This window comes from Bubalus kerabau, chromosome 1, assembly GCF_029407905.1.
Source record: "Bubalus kerabau isolate K-KA32 ecotype Philippines breed swamp buffalo chromosome 1, PCC_UOA_SB_1v2, whole genome shotgun sequence".
Classification (NCBI taxonomy): domain Eukaryota; kingdom Metazoa; phylum Chordata; class Mammalia; order Artiodactyla; family Bovidae; genus Bubalus; species Bubalus kerabau.
Genome location: NC_073624.1, coordinates 167,026,231 through 167,049,388, shown reverse-complemented (window position 1 = coordinate 167,049,388; position 23,158 = coordinate 167,026,231). Strand labels below are relative to the sequence as shown.

Sequence of the window (23,158 nt, the reverse complement as noted above, 5' to 3'; positions counted from 1 at the left end):
ATTATCAATATGAACTATGTATTAGTTTGTTAGACAAATATGTTATATTGACTTAATGTAAACAACTCCTTAGGACAGTAATTAAATTATTAATCTAGAAAACAGTATAATGTATTACACTATAATGAAGGACATAATTTAGTGACATTCTCTTAGGCCGGCTAAAATTGGCTTTGCAGCCCGAGTTCTTCAGTTTGTGTCTGCTCGTGCATGTGTGTTGCAGGGATGTTTGCACAGAATATTCACCTGAATACCATCTATTTCCTGGGCCCAGTTCTGGGCCTCTAGGTTTTGAAAATTGTTTTCTTTGTTTCCTTTTTCAATTTCTTGGCTTCCTTCCCATATCTCTTTTTACCACTTCCCAGCTGGGCTCTAGTTTTTCATTGTAGATACCAGTATTTTCCTCCTGCCACTTGCTTCTCAAGGCTCCCCTCGGCAACCTTCAGGACTCCAAAATTCCCTCTCTTTTTACCTTCCCATCAAAACTCATTCACTCAGTCGTGTCTAACTCTTTGCAACCCCGTGGACTATATAGTCCATGGAACTCTCTAGGCCAAAATATTGGAGTGGGTAGCATCTCCCTTCTCCAGGGATCTTCCCAAACCAGAGACTGAACCCAGGTCTTCACATTGTGGGCAGATTCTTTATGAACTGAACCACAAGGGAAGCCCAAGAATACTGGAGTGGGTAGCCTATCCCTTCTCCAGCAGATCTTCCCGACCCAGGAATTGAATCGGGGTGTCCTGCTTTTCAGGCAGATTCTTTACCAACTGAGCTATCAGGGAAGCCCCATTCTGAGCAAGGAATATTTATTGGTATCTTCTACTTACTGAGGTTTGAAGGCTTCTTCTTTTTCCCACTTTTAAGTAGTTTATTAGTAAAAAAATAAATAGCTCTGTTATGGTGAATGTTAGGTCAGGCTGTGATGAGAGTTTAATAAGCAAGGTTTCTTTTACTGCTCTGATTAATCTTCTCAAGTGCTCTGGCTCATGTGGAGAAATATTTGCTGCCAGTGTGGAGCTCTTGAGAACTCCTAGCACATTCCCCTATGAAGAAGGAACTTGACAATTCTTTTGCCATCTCTATCATTACCTGATCTTTGTTTCTTACCAAAGAAGCTCAGTTATTATCCTGATTAGTGGCCCCGTCCTGGTCTCTGACATGTGAGGGATGTCTCACATGGGGAATGGAGAGAAGCAAGGGTTGTCCCTCTAAAGGGGACTCAGAGGAGTTTGCTGCTCCTCTCTGATTTCTGACCTTGGAAGTGGTCAGTTTAAACACAATAAAAGAATTTTGTAACAACAGCCAAGATATGGAAGCAACCCAAGTGCCATGCCTATCATCAGATAAATGGATAATGTATACAATGAAACATTATTCAGCCATTAAAAAGAATGAAATTCTACCTTTTACAGCAATGTGGATGGGCCTAGAGAGTATTTATGCTTGGTGAAATAACAGAAAGACAAATACTATATGATATCACTTATATGTGGGCTTCCCTGGTGGCTCAGATGGTAAAGAATCCACCGGCAATGCAGGAGACCTGGGTTTGATCCCTGGGTTGGAAAGACCCCTGGAGGAGGGCATGGCAACCCACTCCAGTATTCTTGCCTGGAGAATCCCCATGGACAGAGGAGCCTGGTTGGCTACAGTTCATGGGGTTACAAAGAGTCGGATATGACTGAGCGACTAAGCACAGCACAGCATCATTTACATGTGGAATCTAAAAAGTAATACAGATGATGTATATGCAAAACAGACTCACAGATATAAAACTAGTGGTTCCGTAAGGGGGTGGGGAGGGGTGGGGGCATGTTAGGGCTATGGATTGAGAGATACACACCACATAAAACAGGAAAGCAGCAAGGATATACTGGACAACACAGGGAATTATAGCCATTATCTTGTAATAACTTTTAATAGAGTATAATCTGTGAAAATACTGAATCACTTTGCTGTATACCTGAAACTAATAAATCACCTCTATAAAAAGGAGCTTTGTATTTAATCATTAGTTACTCTTTTACCTATTTTACATCATTTAATTTCTATCTGATTACCTTTTTAAAGTTTTATTTAATCAAAATAAATGCAAGGTAACTTCAGTTTTATAGTTTCTTTCTGTTGTGGCCATTTTTCAAGATTTTTTTTTTTAGTAAAATTGGTTAGATTTTGCTTCTGATAATCTAAATATTTCAAATTCTCTGTTGTTTGGCTTTAGTTTTACTGAGCTATTTTTGCTTATTAAAGAAAATTTAGCGCAGATATGTAGAGGTAGCAGTGTTGGAAGAGACTAAAGTCGTTCTGATGGCATAAAGCAGAAAACATTAACTAGGAGGCTAACAAGTTTCCCTCCTCACCGAGGCGTGTTTGCAGAATTGGACAGGAAAGCAAGTGGCAAAGTTATGTCTATTCTGACAGAAAGTCTATTCCCTTTGTTGGCATAAAGGCAGAGAATCTGTATCTTTCAAGAAGAACCTGCTCAGAAAAATTGAGCTCTTTGATAGTTTTGACCTGAAAGAGATTTTCAAAAGCTCTATGCATCTGATTATACAGGTAATTTGTGAGTTCTAGTGTAAGCTCTGTACCACAGCATTGAATAATGGTCTGGTACCAACTTATAATTAATATCTGCCAGGATTTACAGCCTTTGAGGAGGTGGAAGAAATAGCCTTGTTAATCCATCCAGACAGTGTGTAAAATAAATTTTTATACCTTTGTAGCAACTTCAGAGTGTGATTTACAGTATTACGTGTGGGTTTCGTAGAAGCATCTTTCTTTATCCTTGGTTTTTCTCTGGGAACATCTGTCACACATGGTTCTTTTTATTTTATTTACTATTATACATAAGATATATTTCAGGCTTTGCTTGGTACTTGAGAAAGCCCAGGGGATATTTGCTTTGCTATTATATTAAACTTCTTAACATAGTCTGATAGTTTCAGAAAACTAAGAACCCTTAGGAGGCAGAAAGACCAACTAGCCTGACAGCAAAGAAATGGAAATCAGAAACTCTAGGACCTTAAACTGCAATCTTCTTATATATAAAATGAGCTGTTCATTTAATTAATATGCAGCCAGCATCCTCAGGATATACTGTACTTTTTGCAGGTAACTGGCAAATTTTAAAATAAAATAATCTAGCTTAAAATACAGTTGTGAAACTAGAGTCTTGGAGCTGGAAGGGATTTTAAAGGTTATCTTATAGCCAAGCATAGGAGTCCCTTTTATATATAGGGACTCATTTTATATATAGTCGCTTAAGTGTTTAAGTGGCAAGAAGCACATTTAAAAGCTAACCACAGTTATTAATCTAGTCCCAATAATTCAGAGAGTGCTGAGGAAGCATAAAAGTAATAACTCTTCACTGTAATGAAAAATAGTAATCAAAAGTTTTCAAATAAAACACTGTCTTAAATGCCTTTCTGTCTATTAGTCCCTCATAGTTCGTAACTGGAATCCCATTACTTCTTGAAATATCTCTGATACTTTCATTTATATTTGTTTGAACTGGGGAAGGGGGACAACTGAGACCCCCTTCAGGGGGTATTGGCTTTAGGGCTTTGATTTGCCCAGCATCAGAGCAAATCAGTAATTAGAACTGATCATTTCTTACTCTCTTCCTTCTGTAATCCCAGGATTTTTTCTTTTTTCCCTTCTCCTTTGGCCCCTAGGGAAAAAAGGAGAGAGAGAGAGAGAGAGAGAGAGAGAGAGAGAGAACATAAGCTTGATAATGGATACTGATCCTAGAACATCAGTCAGAAATACGGCTAGTGTCTAGTCACTCACATTGCTTTGATGTTTCTTTCATCCTTCAGGCTTACTGTGGATTTCTTCGTCCTGGAGTTTCTTCAGAGAACCTGTCTGCAGTGGCTACAGGAAACTGGGGCTGTGGTGCCTTTGGGGGTGATGCTAGACTAAAAGGTGAGTGAGTCAGTTGTTATAAGAAGGGTAATAGTTCTTTGACTAAGGATTAGAGTTAGTCCTTCTAACCAGATTTCTCTTGGTCTATCATAATAAGGGACCACAACAATCTAAAAGAAAAGAAAAAGAATATTTGATACAATCGTTTTTTTATTGTGTATGCAGGAATCTGTATTTTTATTTTTAAATCTGTATTTTTATTCCCTGGAGAGGTCACTTATGTCTTTGATCTATCAGACACAGCATTTAGTTGAATAAAGAGGCCAAAATGACTGTGAAGTTTCAACCCAAACCACCCACGCAAGCACATCCCTTTACAGTAGTGAGTTTTATGGACAGAGCTATTTCACTGAGTGACTCGTTCATTCACCAGACTTAACGGCAGGTCTCTGCCACTCTCTAGGGACTGTGGTAGGTTCTGAGAATACAAAGGTGAATAAGATGTGGTCCCTGCTTTGGAATTCACGGTCTAGCATATGAGAGAGAGGCATGGACAAATGCAACATACAGAAATGAGCGCTTTAATAGAGGTGCATGATGTGTGGGCATACAGCCTGGGAGAGCTGCATGAGGAGGCATTTGGTACTCCAGAAGGATAAACATTTCTTGCACTTTAGGTTTGTACCTATCAACAGAGCTGTTGGTTATTTATCATTTTATGACATTTTTTTTCCGCTCAAGAGTATCAGTTACAGAAAACAGTATTATATTGTTACTTAGGATGGCTACTATTCTGTGTCAACCCAACTGGTCTGACACAAGCTGAGGGCACTGCAGTGTAGCCTTGACATGCCTTGGAGCCAGTGCCAACCCCACAGGGCATGGGCATGCATCCTCCGCTAGACCACCCCTACTTCAGGCTCCAGCGGCAAGTCTGAGGCTGGGCTGTCCTGTGCAGGGCCACCTGCACCTCTGATCCGCCAGCTAGCAGTGGGGAGGCTCCCTGAAGCCTCTGAGGAACTCACAGAACCCGGGAAGGTGCTGTGGCAGCTGTGTTACACAGGATAAGGTAGGGTGAGGTGGGAGGGGGTACAGAGCTCCCGCGCCCCGGCCTGTGGAGTCAGAGCATCTCACTCGCCCAGCACGTGAGTGTGCTTGTCAGGCGGCTCCCCCGACCTTTGGTGTCCAGAGTTTGTATGGGGGCTTCATCACATGGGCGCCATTGGCCATCACTGGCCATGCTCCAGCTCTCCCTCTCCCGAGAGTTCAGTGACGGAAAGCACAATCCTCAAGCAGTTAGAGGCCCACTGGCAGTCACTGTCACCAGCGTAACAAATACCCTATCACTAAGGTCAGTTCGGTTCAGTCAGTCAGTTGTGTCCAACTCTTTGTGACCCCATGGACTGCAGCACGCCACGCCTCCCTGTCCATCACCAAGTCCCGGAGTTCACTCAAACCCATGTCCATTGAGTCGTGATGACATCCAACCATCGCATCCTCTGTCGTCGTCCCATTCTCCTCTTGCCCTCAATCTTTCCCAGTATCGTGTCTTTTCAAATGAGTCAGTTCTTCGCATCAGGTGGCCAAAGTATTGGAGTTTCAGCTTCAGCATGAGTCCTTCCAATGAACACCCAGGACTGATCTCCTTTAGGATGGACTGGTTGGATCTCCTTGCAGTCCAACGGACTCTCAAGAGTCTTTTCCAACACCACAGTTCAGAAGCATCAATTCTTCAGCGCTCAGCTTTCTTTATAGTCCAACTCTCACATCCATACATGACCACTGGAAAAACCATAGCTTTGACTCAGGAAATGGCAAAGGTTTTAAAGCTCCTGCCAGGAACCCAGGACAAAAATCGGACAGATTTTTTGTTTATACTACAGTTGACAAAGTAACAAGAAAACAAAGCAAATATAAAACAGCCAACTGGCCTTGAGAGCTAAACTATGGATAGTTTAGCTAGACAGATACAGATGAAATCCTTCTCAAATCCTTCTCATTGGGAATTTCTCTGTAGCAGTTCGTGTAATCATTTCACATTAGTGGAATCACACTATGTATGCTATGCTCTGACCTCCTCTTTTAGAAAGCCCTATTATGGTCTCATGATGGCTTGCAACAACCAAAAACTGTCCACAGTTTTTAATAGCTACGTAGTATTCTGTTGTATGTACCTATATGCCATTGTTTATTTCACCAATTCTCCATTCATAGTTTTTTTATTTTATATAAGCAATACTATAATATATAATTATATATGTTATACATAATTATTTTCTTAGGATTAATTCCTAGAAGTGAAATTAATGTCTCAAAGGACAGGGATACAACATATTTTAATATTTACCACAAACTGTTCTTCTGAAAGGCAGTATCAGTTTACCGTGTCTTCTTTGCAAAGGCAATCTCACCACTGTAGGGTTTTTTCAATCTTCTTAATTTCTCTGAGGTTCAATAGTTTTCATATATTTTTTTGGTCATTTTTGTTTTGTGAATTGCTTGTTCATGTCATCTGCCCATTTAGCTTTTAGTCAGCAGATTTGGTTTTCATTGGCTTGTAATAACTCTTTGTATATTAAGAAGTATTAATTATCTGTCATCCAACTTAGCAACTGAATAACATATGTTACAGGTATTTTTCTCTGTTTTTTCATTTATTTCAGCCTGTTGAGTTGTGATCAGCCTATTGTCCTATAGGGTTAATTTTTATGTGTTTACATTTTTGTGGCACGCTTAAAAAAATTTCTTCTATTCCTTATTCTAAAGACTTTCACAGACATTTTCTTCATATTCAAAAATAAAAACCACATTATTAGTTTCAGTGTTTTGAATGTCTATAGGAGAAAGAATTTCTGGTTTTTATTTTATGAAATTCTTTATCATCCTGAATTTGTTTGAGGAAACCTGTTTTTCACTCTGGACTTATTGATCTTATGACAGACACTTTTTTCTGTTTTTCTCTTAAGTAAAATAAATGAGTAGATTCACATCATCAATCCAGAAGCCAGGTCTGCCACAAGCCTTGGTTGTTTGTGATGGACAGTTTGAGAAGCTTTATAAATGTGTTCATTTTGTTTCTTTTCTTTATGGTGTAAAAAAGCCTTTCAGACTGCAGTTTTGCTTGCTCTGGTGACTATTGAGGGTAGTATTCCAAGATTTTCATTGTGTAATTTATTTTCACAATTATCAACAATTTCTGTTGTGAGCATGTATTTTTTTTTTCCAGTTTTATTCAAAAATAATTGACATACAGAATTATAAAGTTGAAGATGTCCAACATAATGATTTGACTTACATCATGAAATTAGTATCAAGTAGGTTTAGTGAATATCCATCATCTTATACAGATGCAACATTAAAGAAGTAGAACAAATTTTTTTCCTTGTGATGAGAATTCTCAGGATTTATTCTCCCTTGCAACTTTCATTTATGATGTACAGCAGTGTTAATTATCTTGATCATGTTGTACATTACATTCCTAGTACTTATTTATCTTGTAACTGAAGTCTGTACCTTTTGGCTACCTTCATTTAATTCCCTCTCCCCCCACCTCCTACCTTTGGTAACCAGAAATCTGATCATATTTTCCTATGCGTTTATTTGTGTTTAAAGTATGATTGACCTACAACACTGTTAGTTCTTGGTACACAACAGTGATTCTGTGTTTCTATATATTTCAAAATGATCTCCATGATAAGTCTGGTTGTCTTCTGTCACCATGTGAAGACCTTACATAATTACCGACTGTATTCCCTATACTGTACGTTCATACCCATGACCCCCTCCCGCCTCCCTTCTGGCAGCCGCCTGTCTGTTCTCTGTATTTGTTACTGTTTCTGTTTGATTAGGTTTGTTCATATGTTTTGTTTTTAGATTCAGCCCATAAGTGAAATCGTACAGTATTTGTCTTTGGTTTATTTCACTTAGGATAATACACTGTGCTGCTGCTGCTGCTGCGTCGCTTCAGTCGTGTCCGACTCTGTGCGATCCCATAGACGGCAGCCCACCAGGCTCCGCCGTCCCTGGGATTCTCCAGGCAAGAACCCTGGAGTGGGTTGCCATTTCCTTCTCCAATGCATGAAAGTGAAATGTGAAAGTGAAGTCGCTCAGGTGTATCTGACTCCTAGCGACCCCATGGACTGCAGCCTACCAGGCTCCTCCATCCATGGGATTTTCCAGGCAAGAGTACTGGTCTAGGTCCATTCATGTTGTTACATAGGGCAAGATTTCATTGTTTTTTTATGGCCAAGTAGTAGTTCGTTGTATATATACACCACATCTTTATCCATTCATCTATTGATGGGTACTTAGGTTGCTTCCATATTTGTAAATAATGTTGCAGTGAACGCAGGGGTACATATATCTTACAAGTTGCATTCAAGTTGTCTGGAGAGAGTGGAATGGTTATTATCGGACTTCAGAGATACCACTGAGTTAATGGATTTGGAAAATGGCTCTGGGAACTTTTTTTTAAACTCTCTGGGAGTTGCTGATAACCAGCCAGGTTTAAGAAATACTGCGTTCTCTCCTTTAGTGTTGCATAGTCACCCTTCGATCTGTGGCCTTATTTCTAAGATGAGGAAACCAAGGTTTTATGCAGAGGCTAATAAAACTGCCCAAAGAAACACAGCTAACAATCAGAACCAGCATTCATATTTGGCCTATTTTCTTCAAAAACCAGTACTGTGGCTGTGGTTGGCATTAGACCACACGCTGAAAGCATTCTGTGTTGTGCTGAGTGCTTTCCTTAGATGTGTTAGTTCATCACAGCCGACTAGGTATGAGGTATTTTTGTCTTTGTGACGTAACTGAGGCAACGAGGTCAATAGCCTCAGGTCACAAGGATAGCAAGTGGCAGGACTAGGATTCAAACCAGGATTGACACCCAAGAGTTCAGTGTCTGTGCTCTTACAGCTTCATCTGTATTGGCCACAAACTCTGTATCTAGATTTAGATTTGGAAATTGCCACTCTAGAGATGGTGGCTGAATTCTTGATGTGAGTACAATTAAGGCACCAAAGATTGAGGCTTTCATAATATCCACTGGAGGATTGGGAGTGGTTGGTAGGGTCACATGGTGAAGTCGCTCAGTCGTGTCCGACTCTTTGCGACCCCATGGACTATAGCCTACCAGGCTCCTCTCTCCATGGGATTTTCCAGGCAATAGTACTGTAGAGGGTTGCCATTTCCTTCTCCAGGGGATCTTCCCGACCCAGGGATCGAACCCGGGTCTCCCCCATTGTAGCAGATGCTTAACCATCTGAGCCACCAGGGTCACATGGTACCAAGGTTAAAAACAGCAGCCAGGGCTTCCCTAGTGGTCCAGTGGTTAAGAATCCACCTTGCAATGTAGGAGACCCAAGTTCGACCCCTGGTCCAGGAAGATCCCATGTGCCACAGGGCAACTAAGCCTATGTGCCATAACTACTGAGCCTGTGCTCTCAAGCCTACGCGCCACAGCTACTGAAGTCCGAGCACTCGAGAGCCCGAGCTCTGCAACGAGAAAAGCCCCCTCAGTGAGAAACCTGCGGGCTGCAACTGGAGCCCCCGCTGGCCACAACCAGAGAAAGCCCACATGCAGCGACAAAGACCCAGCACAGCCAGAACTAAATAATAATACTTTATTTTATATATATATATTTAAAATAGAAACAGTAGCCAGAGCGCAAGACCAATTAGAAAATAAGAGTTGGCCTAGAAGAGTGAGCAAAATGCTCCAGGGCTGGTAAACATGTTTGAGCTTTCATACTAATCAAGACATGAGCTCACAAAACAACTTGGGTTTCATGAGAAGGACATGAGTAACACTTTCAAATCTATACTAGCTTCCTGCTAGTATGTATTTAAATAATGTAAATAAACAATTTGAGGAAATTCCTCTAACAGACATATGGTAAGTTGGCTTGGAGTGTAGCAGGATGGCGCCACATGGCAGCTTTCCAACACAGTGGGTGAGGGAGAGCCCTGGGTCAGGCCACCCCGTTCAGATTTCAGCTCCACCACTTTCTCGCTCTGTGACCTTAGACAAGTTGCTTAATCTTTTGATGCCCTTATTTCCTGATTTTCAAAATGGAGATAATGCTAAAATTTACTCCGTTTTTGTAAGGATAGAGTTAATCTTTGTGAATCTTGAGCTTATCCTTGAAAAGGTGCTAGAACATTCTGCATGCTAGAGTGTAGAGCTCACTGTTAGCAGTTGTTACTGATGTTACCTGTTGACGGCCTCAGACCACACCTGTGTACAGGTATCCATGCTTTTACTCATTTTTTGTTCGGTTCATTTGTTATGAGATGACACTGACTGGTTTTTTGATATCAGTGTAGTGTGTGTGAGTCGATGAGTCGTGTCCGACGCTTTGCGACCCCCTGGAATGCAACCCGCCAGACTCCTCTGTCCATGGAATCCTCCAGGCAAGAATACTGGAGTGAGTTGCCATTCCCTTCTCCAGGGCATCTTCCTGACCCAGGGATCAAACCTGAGCCTTCTGCATTGCAGGTGGATTCTTTACTGTCTGAACTACCAGGGAAGCCTTTTTTGATTATTCATACTTATTTGAAAATTTTATTGCTTAAGATTGATGCCAAAAAGAAAATTAAAACCAAACTCCCTGCAGGTTAATTTAAGTGATTACTTTGGCACCTAGTTGTGCTTGAATTTGGAATTTGATGCTTTTGTATCGTTCTTGGAATCAGTCCACACATCCTATTAGATCTGTGATTTATTCTCATCTAACTTGTGATGCAGCAGAGTTCACTTAAATCGTGAGACATAATTGTCTAGATGCGCAAAGACCTTGGCGATATAGTGAGGTCTGAAGACAGTTTTGTTTAAAATGATTTTTTGTTAGTGATTACTGATGGGTTTAAGGTCAAGATTGTTATATTTCTGAAAATTTACTCTGTGTATTTATAGTCTAATATCCAATGCAAGAAGAAAAGCTGTAATACAGGCTGTGGAATTCCATACTCTGAAAGAGTCTTTAGGGACGATCTGATTTGACTTCCTCTTTGCATAGACGGGGAAAATGCAGGCAAGAGAGTTAAGTGACTTGGCCAAAGTCCTAGAGCTTAGATAGCTAGCAGAAAGGTGAGGCCTGAGCTCAGGTCTTCAGTCTCCAGTCCGAGCTTGTCTGCCACATGCTTTTGTTATCATCTGACCCAAACAGAAATGGATGGGAAATAAGAATGTAATGTAAATCAGTTCTCTTATTAGGATTCAGCCTCTTTTTGGTAGGTCTGTGAAACTTAACTCTGTGAGCCTATCCACAGGGACAGAATGGCCTGTGAAGCATTTAAAAAATAAACTTTATAGGGAGAAAAAATAAATAAATAAACACTATAGGGAGATATATTTTAAATGTTCTTATTAATATTTTATTTTCATAAATGACAAATGACCAGTGATCTAGTATTTCTGTATGTAAGGGGAAGACAAGACTAGAAGGACTTTTCTTTGGGTCTTTCTCTCCTCTTAATAGAAAATACAGATAAATTTCATTCAAACCAAAAGATAAGAAATACCTCTTGGTAGAAGAAGATTACAACACATTGGTTTTCATTTTTATATGTAGTTTAGGTTAATTAGGAACCTTTTAAAATTGAGTGTACTGAAGCTTTAATGTTTGCGTAAGTTGGTTAAGCAATTTTAATTAAAATGCATCTGTATTTTGGGATCAGTTACTCCAAGATTAATGAGGCCTAGTCGTGGTGCCTCACATGTTATGCACACTCAATAAATATTAGTTTGGAAATTAGGAAATACTTTTGTATTCAGAGTCTTGTATGTATTATAACATCTTAGATTCTCAAATCTGGGGATACTCAGCCATATCAAATATACTAGTTCAATTTTTTAAAGTTTTTTATTTTGGTTTGATCTCCTTGCTGTCCAAGGGACTCCCAAGAGTCTTCTCCAACACCACAGTTCAAAAGTATCAATTCTTTGGCCTTCAGCTTTCTTTATGGTCCAACTCTCACATCCATACATGACTACTGGAGAAACCAAAGCTATGACTAGACGGACCTTTGTCAGTAAAGTAACATCTCTGCTTTTTAATATGCTATCTAGCTTCGTCATAGCTTTTCTTCCAAGGAGCACGTGTCTTTTAATTTCATGGCTGCAGTGATTTTGGAGCTCAAGAAAATAGTCTTTCACTGTTGCCCCATCTATTTGCCATGAAGTGATGGGACCAGATGCCATGATCTTAGTTTTCTGATTGTTGAGTTTTAAGCCAACTTTTTCACTCTGCTCTTTCACTTTCATCAAGAGGCTCTTTCTTTAGTTCTTCTTCGCTTTCTGCCATAAGGGTGGTGTCATCTGCATATCTGAGGTTATTGATATTTCTCCTGGCAATCTTGATTCCAGTTTGTGCTTCATCCAGCGCAGCGTTTCTCATGATGTACTCTGCATAGAAGTTAAATAAGCAGGGTGACAATATACAACCTTGACGTACTCCTTTTTCTATTTGGAACCAGTCTGTTGTTCCATGTCTGGTTCTAACTGTTGCTTCTTGGCCTGCATACAGATTTCTCAGGAGGCAGGTAAGGTGGTCTGACATTCCCATCTCTTTAAGAATTTTCCACAATTTGTTGTGATCCACACAAAGGCTTTAGCATAGTCAATGAAGAAGAAGCAAATGTTTTTCTGGAATACTCTTGCTTTTTCTATGATCCAACAGATGTTGGCAATTTGATCTCTGATTCCTCTGCCTTTTCTAAATCCAGCTTGAACATCTGGGTTCTCGGTTTGCATACTGTTGAAGCCTGGCTTGGAGAATTTTGCGTATTACCTTGCTAGCGTGTTGAGATGAGTCAATTGTGCGGTAGTTTGAGCATTCTTTGGCATTGCCTTTCTTTGGGATTGCAATGAAAACTGACCTTTTCCAGTCCTGTGGCCATTGCTGAGTTCTCCAAATTTGCTGGCATATTGAGTGAAGCACTTTAATAGCATCGTCTTTTAGGATTTGAAATTCCAGCTCAGCTGGAATTCCATCACCTCCACTAACTTTGATTGCAGTGATGCTTCCTAAGACCCACTTGACTTTGAACTCCAGGATGTCTGGCTCTAGGTGAGTGATCACACCATCCTCTCATCTGGGTCATGAGGATCTTTTTTGTATAGTTCTTCTGTGTATTCTTGCCACTGTCCTTCATTGTGCCCATCTTTGCTTGAAATGTTCCCTTGGTATCTCTAATTTTCTTGAAGAGATCTCTAGGTTTTCCCATTTTATTGTTTTCCTCTATTTCTTTGCATTGATCACTTAGGAGGGTTTTCTTATCTCTCCTTGCTATTCTTTGGAGCTCTGCATTCAGATGCATATATCTGTCCTTTTCTCCTTCGCCTTTTGCTTCTCTTCTCAGCTATTTGTCAGGCCTTCTCAGGCAACCAGTTTGCCTTTTTGCATTTCTTCTTCTTGGGGATAGTTTTGGTCACCAGCTCCTGTACAGTGTTACAAATCTCCGTCCATAGTTCTTCAGGCAGTCTGTCAGATCTAATACTTTGAATCTATTTGTCACTTCCACTGTACAAGCGTAAGGGATTTGATTTAGGTCATACCTGACTGGTGTAGTGGTTTTCCCTACTTTCTTCAATTTACGTCTGAATTTGGCAATAAGGAGTTCATCATCTGAGCCACAGTCAGCTCCCGGTCTTGTTTTTGCTGACTGTATAGAGCTTCTCCATCTTCAGCTGCAAAGAATATAATCAATCTGATTTCAGTATTGACCATCTGGTGATGTCCATGTGTAGAGTCGTCTCTTGTGTTGTTGGAAGAGGGTGTTTGTGATGAGCAGTGTGTTCTCTTGGCAGAACTCTGTTAGCCTTTGCCGTGCTTCATTTTGTACTCCAAAGCCAAACTTGCCTGTTACTCCAGGTGTTTCTTGACTTCCTACTTTTGCATTCCAGCCCCCTATGATGAAAATAACACACATTTGAAGAATACAGCATTCGTTGCCTTTGTCTGCTCTTTCCTCATAATTAGGGTGAGGTGTGCATTCTGGATCAGAGTAGTGCGCAGGTGACAGTATCTAGAGGCACTTGGTGGTCATCTGACCCCACTGGCGATATTAACTTCGGTCACCTAGTCATGGGGTTATCTGATTTTTCCACTGTAGCGATATTTTTTCCTCCCTTGTAGTTAATAAGTAGTCTGTGGGAAGACGCTTTGAGACAAAATTTCCCTTAGGTTTAGAATCCTTTATTGATCTTTGCCTGATCCGGTCTTTACCATGATGAATGCAGAAAAGGGTTATCTCGTTCCAACACTCCCTCTAGACTTTCCAGTTAGGCTGTAGCTTTCTCACGTGAGCAAGAGCCCTTCTTCTCCGTTTATTTATTATGTATTATCATTGTGGACCCAGTATTTTTTCAATGATTTGTAACTTACTACTATACATAATATTTTGGTGCTTCCCTCGCCCAGATTTGGCTAATAGATGCTCCTTCAAACTGGCTTCTGTATCCTTAGGACAAGCACTCATCAATTTCTCCCCATCTGGTTTGGAGTACTTCTTCGCTTCCTGGTATAATAAAACATTCTGGGTTTATCTTGTACCGATCCTGTCCCAACCATGGCATCTAGTATTCCTTGAGGAACCCGGCTCCTTTCGGGGGAATGGCATTAGACCACTGTCTGGGCACTAGGGGTGCTAACTGCTGCTGGGATGTCTTCTTTTTGGCCCTTTCAGCAGACAAAACTACAAAATACACATAGACACACACACAGATGTTCATAGTTAAAAGTCATGAGTACATACCGTACCTTTCATTTCCATTGATAACCACGGAGTTACTTTTTTGTCTTTCCCATTCCATGTTTGTATGTCCCCTCTTCCATTCTGAGAACTATAACTCCCAGCAGCATCAACAAATCAACTCATTTATTCAATCCTGAAATAAATTTTATTAATAGTCTCAGAATTGTTTCACCTATACTGCTATGGTAAGCACATCTAACAAAGAAAGTCTGGGATTTGTTTGCAGTTCTTTCCTCCTTGTCCAAGACTGAGGGCATCTCAGTCAAATACTGTGTTCATAAGTTACTTGGGCGAGTTCTTACGTTCGTTCTTCCCTTTTCCTTTCCCTGTAGTGCTTTTCCTTTGAAATAAAATTAGGCTCGTTTATTTCCATTTGCTTTCAGTTATAAGCTTCTCCCCATTCCCATTCTTAGCTTTTATGTTTTGAAGATGCTCTCAAAAATCAAAATTATATTTTGATTATATTTATCCTCCATAGTGTTTTAATTTGATTCCTGCCTCCCCTTTTATGAGGGAAAAGATATGTTACTAGAAACAGGGCGTTTATTATACCTATGTTCATTTTTGATATTTAAAATAAATTTTGTCTATTGAAATTAAGATTATAAAGGAATTTAATTTTTGGAAATACACTCTAGGCTCAGTGATTTGTACCTCTGATTCCTGGGGACAGGGGTTCTCCATGATTTTCCCATGCTAGCACACTGGAGTTTATGTCCAGTGTTATCAGTAACATTTGCTCCATGCTCTAGTGATTGGGTGGAGGCTGGAGTGGGGAAGGGACGGGGGTGTCTTCTGGAGCCCATTTGGAGAATGCCTGCTTGCTGTAGAGTTCACAAAAGCAGTAGAACCTCCCAAGTACATTGGTCGGGGAAAATCACAGACCTTTGATACAAAAAACCAGTGACTATGTAGTAAGATAAATCAAGCAAGCAAACACAAAAATTTTAGTTCCAGATTAATGTCAGTGGGGAAAACCACTTTACCGCCTTAAGTGTGCTGCTTCAGATGCACCTTCCTCTGTTGTTTTCCCACAAAGGTGCTTATGTGGGAATTCTGTGGCTTAATTAGATTCTCAGTAGCATGTCTGGAAAGTCACACAACCAGATGATTTATATTCATCCTCTATTTGCCATTTCTAATAACGTGTATATTAGGCTTATAAATCTTTAATCCAGGATATAGCTATGGCATGCCAGCTATAATTTAGCTGGCTGAAAGAACTCAAGGTATCCTGATGGGAAGTGTCATAATATAGCTGTGTTTTCCTCTGTGCTTCAGCCTTAATACAGATCCTGGCAGCTGCTGTAGCTGAGCGAGACGTGGTTTATTTCACCTTTGGGGACTCAGAACTGATGAGAGACATTTACAGCATGCATACATTCCTCACTGAGAGGAAACTGACTGTTGGTAAGTAGGCATGGTTGGTGTCTAGACGGATTGTACACCATCCAGGAGGAGCACTTGCTAACTCTGGATAGATCCTAGTGGATAAGAAAGAATGGAAATGTGACTTCGGTGGAGGTGGGGGACAAGGTCTCAGAGGGACAACGCTTGCAGACCTTATTTTTCTGGCAAAATTTCATCCTCAATATTCAATGAGTATGTCAGCTTATTAAATTAAGGCCAAGATGTTGGAGTTAGTGTCCATTTTTACTTTTGTATGTATGGAAAACTGAATGAGGGGATGGTATTGAAAGGTATATAAAACCTAAGAGGCCTTACTCTGAGTCATGTTTATCAGACAGGCCAGCAGATGCTCCTTCTACTGTGTTTCAGCTGGACCTGGGAGGCCTTCCTGTCATGGGAGCTAAATGTAAAATTAAAGTCGCCATGAACTCCGAAAAGGATGCATGGATGATGTACCATGTATAGCCTGCATATATATACCATGTATATATTATGGGCTAATAAGTAGTTTCTTTAAGGTATTTAAAAATGTTTAGCTTTATATCAGGAAAGCCTGGAAGGCTGGACCTCATGCTCTATTTTCAAAAGCCAAATTTGAGCAAATGTTATTTAGGATAGAACTGGGGTGTTCTGTAGTCGATTTATCTATCTACGTATCTTAATGTGCAAACTGGTCTGGCTTTCTGCTCTTCAGGAGAAGTATATAAGCTGCTGCTACGATATTACAATGAAGAATGCAGAAACTGCTCCACCCCTGGACCAGACATCAAGCTTTATCCATTCATATACCATGCAGTTGAGTCTTGTACACAGACCACCAACCAGCCAGGACAAAGGACTGGGGCCTGAGGAGCCAAGTGACTAGACGCTTCTTCCACTTGTGTAACAAGAAGGTGTAACATGTGAACTGACATGATATGCATGTGTATATAACCCGCATTTGTGGGCAAGGATGCAGTCCCTTCCGCCCGTGCAACTGTCAGGACATCTACACCTCCTCCATCCCGACTTACATAGACTGAGACATACTTTGTTTGTTTTTTTTTCTATTTCAGCCCTGATCCTTTTATTTTTCTTTCTTTTGCCCATCAGACTTCTTGTGAAATTTCATCAGAGTTTGTGCTCAGCCTGGCAGGTGTCTTTTTTGATGCCTAAATATACAAATCACCTCTGCAGCTCGCAGATGCCACGGAAGGTGGTGGGACCCTAGGAGCCGTAACTGAGTCCGCTGCAGAGCTCCCCGTGAGCCTCTCACCCCTACCCTGTCATGACTGTGGTGGTGGAGGTTTTCTGATTTTTGAAATAAGAGTTGGGTTTGTTACATAATACGGATCTCCTAGGTTAAGAGTTTTATATTTAAGAATACTTTTCAAAAAGTTATTTTGAGATACCACCTTTATTTGTAATGGTAATTTGCCTGTCCCTTTTCCCCTGATCAATTTTTATTGACTGTTTTTGGAAATTGACCCAAATGAAAGGAAATATGAGAATAAAAGAGTTTCCCAAATGGTGTTTAAAAAACAAACAGGTTCAAGAGAGTTGAAGGACCTCGTTTCTTGGGATTTTTTTTTCTTTTTCTTTTTTTGAATTAGGATTATTGTTTGTTCCTTGGTGCTTGAGACATATTCATATAACCAAAGTTTAGGAACTGGGAACTTCATGGTGATTTGTACATATTGAAGTTTCTCTGGTACTCAAAAGTTATGTAGTTAATAAATTTTCATTAACAAGTCATTTGTCAAACTCTTACATCATCTAATATATATATATATACACATATGTGTTCTTTTCTTTAAGTGTGTCTACATGCAAGCACATAAAATATAAATAAAACTGGAATTGTGGAAATTATTAGATTTAGGCTTTATTAGGGGCTCTGTTTAAAATCTTTTATTTAAAATTGTGTCCATTTAAAACCGGCAACAAGCATAAATTGTAATGTCTCTCAGAAGTTAAAAAGCCAATGCCAGTTCTGTGCTAATTGAGAGCAGAGTTTAATCATAAAAGCACTTATTATTTCTAAAGAAATTCTAAACCATACTATTGAAGTTCTAGCTTACAGTCAACTGTCAGGAAAAGCTGCTGCTAAGCTGCTAAGTCACTTCAGTCGTGTCCGACTCTGTGTAACCCCATAGACGGCAGCCCGCCAGGTTCCCCCATCCCTGGGATTCTCCAGGCAAGAACACTGGAGTGGGTTGCCATTTCCTTGTCCAATTCAGGAAAAGCTATTGGTGGTCAAATCCTGTTAATAAGGAGTTTTAAGTAGATGGTCCTACACCTGGTATTAATATTGGCAGGGTAAAAAGGGGCCTTGGCCAGCATCTGCAGCTCTTTTTATTTGTATACAGATGCTAATGGAATTTGGCACTGAAGTGCCTGAAGACCGTCACTTGTCATTAACGAAGTTCTTTAAGATTTTTCATCATCTCTGAGTCCAAGATATCTGGCTTTTTTTCTACTGGTACTAAAATCCTTCACATTCTATGCTTTGGTTAAGCATTCATGGTATATTTCATTTCTTTTTATCTATCTCCATATTCTTTTCCACTTATCCAGCCCCAAGACTAAGTGAACAGTTCTTTAAAATGTTACATGAACAGTTTAGGAGGTTCATGTGGTAGAGATATCATTAAATCCAGGTAAGACCACCCCCCACCCCGAGCCTAATATCACAGCACACACATTCTACGACTCAGCTCTTAATGCTGAACAGGTTGGTGACCAGGCCATCTGACTGCCTTTCTCCTGTTGAGGGGTTTTCAAGAATAAAACCTGCCTACTTCTTTGTCTCAGTACATTCTTGAATTGTGACTGCATGATCAAATGGAATGTACAGAGAGAACTAATGTCCATTTTTTTGAGGTGGAGAGGGAGGTGGAAAGAACTGATTACTTTGTTCCTAAAGCATTAGTCGCTCAGTCATTTCCGACTTCACTACCCCATGGACTGTAGCCCACCAGGCTCCTATGTCCGTGTGATTCTCCAGGCAAGAATACTGGAGTGGGTTGCCATTCCATTCTCCTGGGGATCTTCCCAACCCAGGGATTGAACCCAGGTCTCCCCCATTGCAGGCAGATTCTTTATCATCTGAGCCACCAGAGAAGCCCTTGTTCCCAAAGGCCTTCTATAAAAAGGAAAAAATCAGACATCTAATTAACATATCTATTTTAAGACATTTAGCAGCACCTTTTTCTCTTTCATTAGGGATTATTGTTTTATTTCATGTTGTTTGCCCTTCTCGTCTTTAATCTATTGAGGCACGAAAGGATGTCTTTAGTGTAGAATTCTTAGGTTTTTACTATAACTCACTCACTTTTCACTTTCTGTCTGGCTCACTCGAATGTATAATAGTGGTTTAAGGACACAGCGTGGAGTCATGGAAAAGGCGTGAGGTTTAAAATCAAGCAAGCTGGGTTCAAATGCTGGCTGTATCCCTGGCTAACATTGTAACCTTCTCTAAATAAAGTGAAGGCCCTACTTAACTCATTTAGAAAATGGGCTATTAGTACCTATTGAGAAATCAGATCAGATCAGATCAGTCGCTTAGTCGTGTCCGACTCTTTGTGACCCCATGAATTGCAGCACGCCAGGCCTCCCTGTCCATCACCAACTCCCGGAGTTCACTCAGACTCACGTCCATCGAGTCAGTGATGCCATCCAGCCATCTCATCCTCTGTCGTCCCCTTCTCCTCCTGCCCCAAATCCCTCCCAGCATCAGAGTCTTTTCCAATGAGTCAACACTTCGCATGAGGTGGCCAAAGTACTGGAGTTTCAGCTTTAGCATCATTCCTTCCAAAGAAATCCCAGGGCTGATCTCCTTCAGAATGGACTGGTTGGATCTTGCAGTCCAAGGGACTCTCAAGAGTCTTCTCCAACACCACAGTTCAAAAGCATCAATTCTTCGGCGCTCAGCCTTCTTCACAGTCCAACTCTCACATCCATACATGACCACAGGAAAAACCATAGCCTTGACTAAACGAACCTTTGTTGGCAAAGTAATGTCTCTGCTTTTGAATATGCTATCTAGGTTGGTCATAACTTTCCTTCCAAGGAGTAAGCGTCTTTTAATTTCATGGCTGCAGTCACCATCTGTAGTGATTTTGGAGCCCAGAAAAATAAAGTCTGACACTGTTTCCCCATCTATTTCCCATGAAGTGGTGGGACTGGATGCCATGATCTTCATTTTCTGAATGTTGAGCTTTAAGCCAACTTTTGCACTCTCCACTTTCACTTTCATCAAGAGGCTTTTGAGTTCCTCTTCACTTTCTGCCATAAGGGTAGTGTCATCTGCATATCTGAGGTTATTGATATTTCTCCCGGCAATCTTGATTCCAGCTTGTGTTTCTTCCAGTCCAGCGTTTCTCATGATGTACCCTGCATATAAGTTAAATAAACAGGGTGACAATATACAGCCTTGACGAACTCCTTTTCCTATTTGGAACCAGTGTGTTGTTCCATGTCCAGTTCTAACTGTTGCTTCCTGACCTGCATACAGATTTCTCAAGAGGCAGATCAGGTGGTCTGGTATTCCCATCTCTTGAAGAATTTTCCACAGTTTATTGTGATCCACACAGTCAAAGGCTTTGGCATAGTCAATAAAGCAGAAATAGATGTTTTTCTGGAACTCTCTTGCTTTTTCCATGATCCAGCAGATGTTGGCAATTTGATCTCTGGTTCCTCTGCCTTTTCTAAAACCAGCTTGAACATCAGGAAGTTCACGGTTCACATATTGCTGAAGCCTGGCTTGGAGAATTTTGAGCATTACTTTACTAGCGTGTGAGATGAGTGCAATTGTGCGGTAGTTTGAGCATGCTTTGGCATTGCCTTTCTTTGGGATTGGAATGAAAACTGACCTTTTCCAGTCCTGTGGCCACTGCTGAGTTTTCCAAATTTGCTGGCATATTGAGTGCAGCACTTTCACAGCATCATCTTTCAGGATTTGGAATAGCTCAACTATTGAGAAATACTATACATAAAATGAACACAGGTCTGGCATATGGTTAGTTCTTAATAAATGCCAAATATTATACTTGACCAGGAAACATTTATGGGGCACCTGTTGTATATTAGGGACTGTGCTCATTGCTCTGTATATTTCAGCCCATTTTCCCATGGGCTAACAGATGCCCAGATTAGGGAATTACCATCTGAGCTCCAGGAGTTCATTATGAAAGGAGACTTACCTTGTCATATGATAGAGCAAAAGCTTTGACACCCTTGATCTCTATCAGGTTCTCAATGTAGCATACTCTTCATCATGAATGACTAGTTATCAGTGGGGTATATTAAATAGTCTCAGAGAATTAACTCTTTTCTTGATGGTTGAAGTGACATTAAAGGCAGGGAGAATCAGTATTTAAAAGGGAGATTGTAAAGATCTAACCAAGCTCCAGGATTGCCATGTCGAATATATTCCAAAGCAATATACAGTGCTTTGGATACCAAACATTAAGTTGCCCCACTCCAAGAATATGATGGTACAAGAATTCACTGGATTATATTCTTAAACACTTCAACAGGAAGAGAAGTAGTTTCATAAATTCTCACCTGTTTTCTTCAGTCTTCTCCAATCTGTGTGTTCATGGTTCATATGTTTTTTGATCAAAGGAAGAAGTGAGTCCTGGGATGTCTGCTTCAAAGACAAGCAGAGATTTAGAAAGCTTGTATGTCCTTCTCTCAACCCTGTGGATCTGACCCAGTCCTTTGTCTGGAGGGAAGGGAAAGACCAGCCATTCCTGGAACTTGAGCTCAGGATATTTAATCCTGTTCTTTGGGGGCAGGAAGTGTGTCCTGATGTGATACCCATTAGAACAAACTGCCCAAATCCACTGACCCACGACTCTTCTCTGTGCTCACTGGGGTTCCCTTAGTCCCTCCTTCCCAGATTCACACAGATCTACAGAGCCTTTAGAGTGGAAGGTTTCCCAAACAAGACACCAAAACTGTTCATGTGACAGCTGTTTTTACTTTTCCTGACTATATTAAAGATAGGGCTAACAGGTCATGATGATTTTGAACTTGAGGATAAGGAGTGACAGTGAAAGTTGCTCAGTCGTGTGCGACTCATAGTCCATGGAATCCTCCAGGCCAGAATACTGGAGTGGGTAGCCTTTCTTTTCTCCAGGGGATCTTCCGAACCCAGGGATCGAACCCGGGTCTCTTGCACTGCAGGCAAATTCTTAACCAGCTGAGCCACACAAGGGAAGCCCAAGAACACTAGAGTGGGTAGCCGATCCCTTCTCCAGGAGATCTTCCCGACCCAGGAATTGAACCAGGGTCTCCTGCATTGCAGGTGGATTCCTTACCAACTGAGCTATTAGGGAAGCCCGAGGATAAGGAGAGATCTGTGCTAATGTTTACGTGATTTTTCTAGGAAGAGAATAAAGAAATTCTGGTCCCCTTGTCAACACCTCTTTAACATACATGCTCTCATTTTTAAAATATACTCTGTGTCTGAGGCATTTGTTTAAAATTTTCACATGTAGATTTGTTAGTCCACATTCAGTATTAGGCATGTAGAAATAGTGGCCTAAGGAATCTTCCAAAGGTAAAGAATGCTGACTGCATTAGTTTATCCTCCTTGCCAGGTTCCTGAGGTCGTTTCCTTTCATTCCCTTTTCCTAGTTCCCATCTTCCCTCAAAAGAGCTCAAATCAGGGAAGATGTCTTGAATTCATTCATTCACATATTCATGGACACTTAGGAGTGCTTACTCTGGGCAGCCACTGAGCTCTGTCCAGGGATGCAAAGATGAATACTTGTCCTCTGCACTCAGATCTAAACTGAGGCACAGAGAGAGGGTGAGTGGGATAAAACCCTACAAATAGCATTTTCTTTTCACTACTTCGTTTCAGCTCAAATCTGGAAAAACCAACTGAAGTTTTATGTTAACAGTTATAGAAACGTGAACAGGCCCGTGGGTAATGTCAGATCACCAGTGTTCAGCACTCTTGCACAGCTTTCTCTGTTGGAGAGGTGTATAAACAAATGGCTAACTTAGAACATTAAGACGGGCAGCCTAACTGGCCTTTGCCCACCTGATATGGGCTCTGTCACTCAGCTCCTTGTCATCTCAAGTGCCTGCCGTCTCTGGTTCTTGGATTCTGAGAAAGAGACCCTGGAGGCTA

General features: G+C 40.8%; 1 protein-coding gene across 5 annotated transcripts in view; it reads left to right on the top strand.

Annotated features, from left to right (window-relative positions):
* PARG (poly(ADP-ribose) glycohydrolase) overlaps positions 1–17,766 on the top strand; it is a 113,077-nt gene extending 95,311 nt beyond the window's left edge. For all 5 annotated transcript variants that reach the window (XM_055538555.1, XM_055538548.1, XM_055538538.1 and 2 more), the window contains 3 exons: positions 3,822–3,927; positions 15,904–16,032; positions 16,727–17,766. In XM_055538555.1, coding sequence (XP_055394530.1) covers positions 3,822–3,927; positions 15,904–16,032; positions 16,727–16,881 — 390 coding nt within the window. In that variant the 3' untranslated portion in view covers positions 16,882–17,766. The remainder of the gene's footprint in view (positions 1–3,821; positions 3,928–15,903; positions 16,033–16,726) is intronic.
* The last annotated feature ends 5,392 nt before the right edge of the window (positions 17,767–23,158 follow it).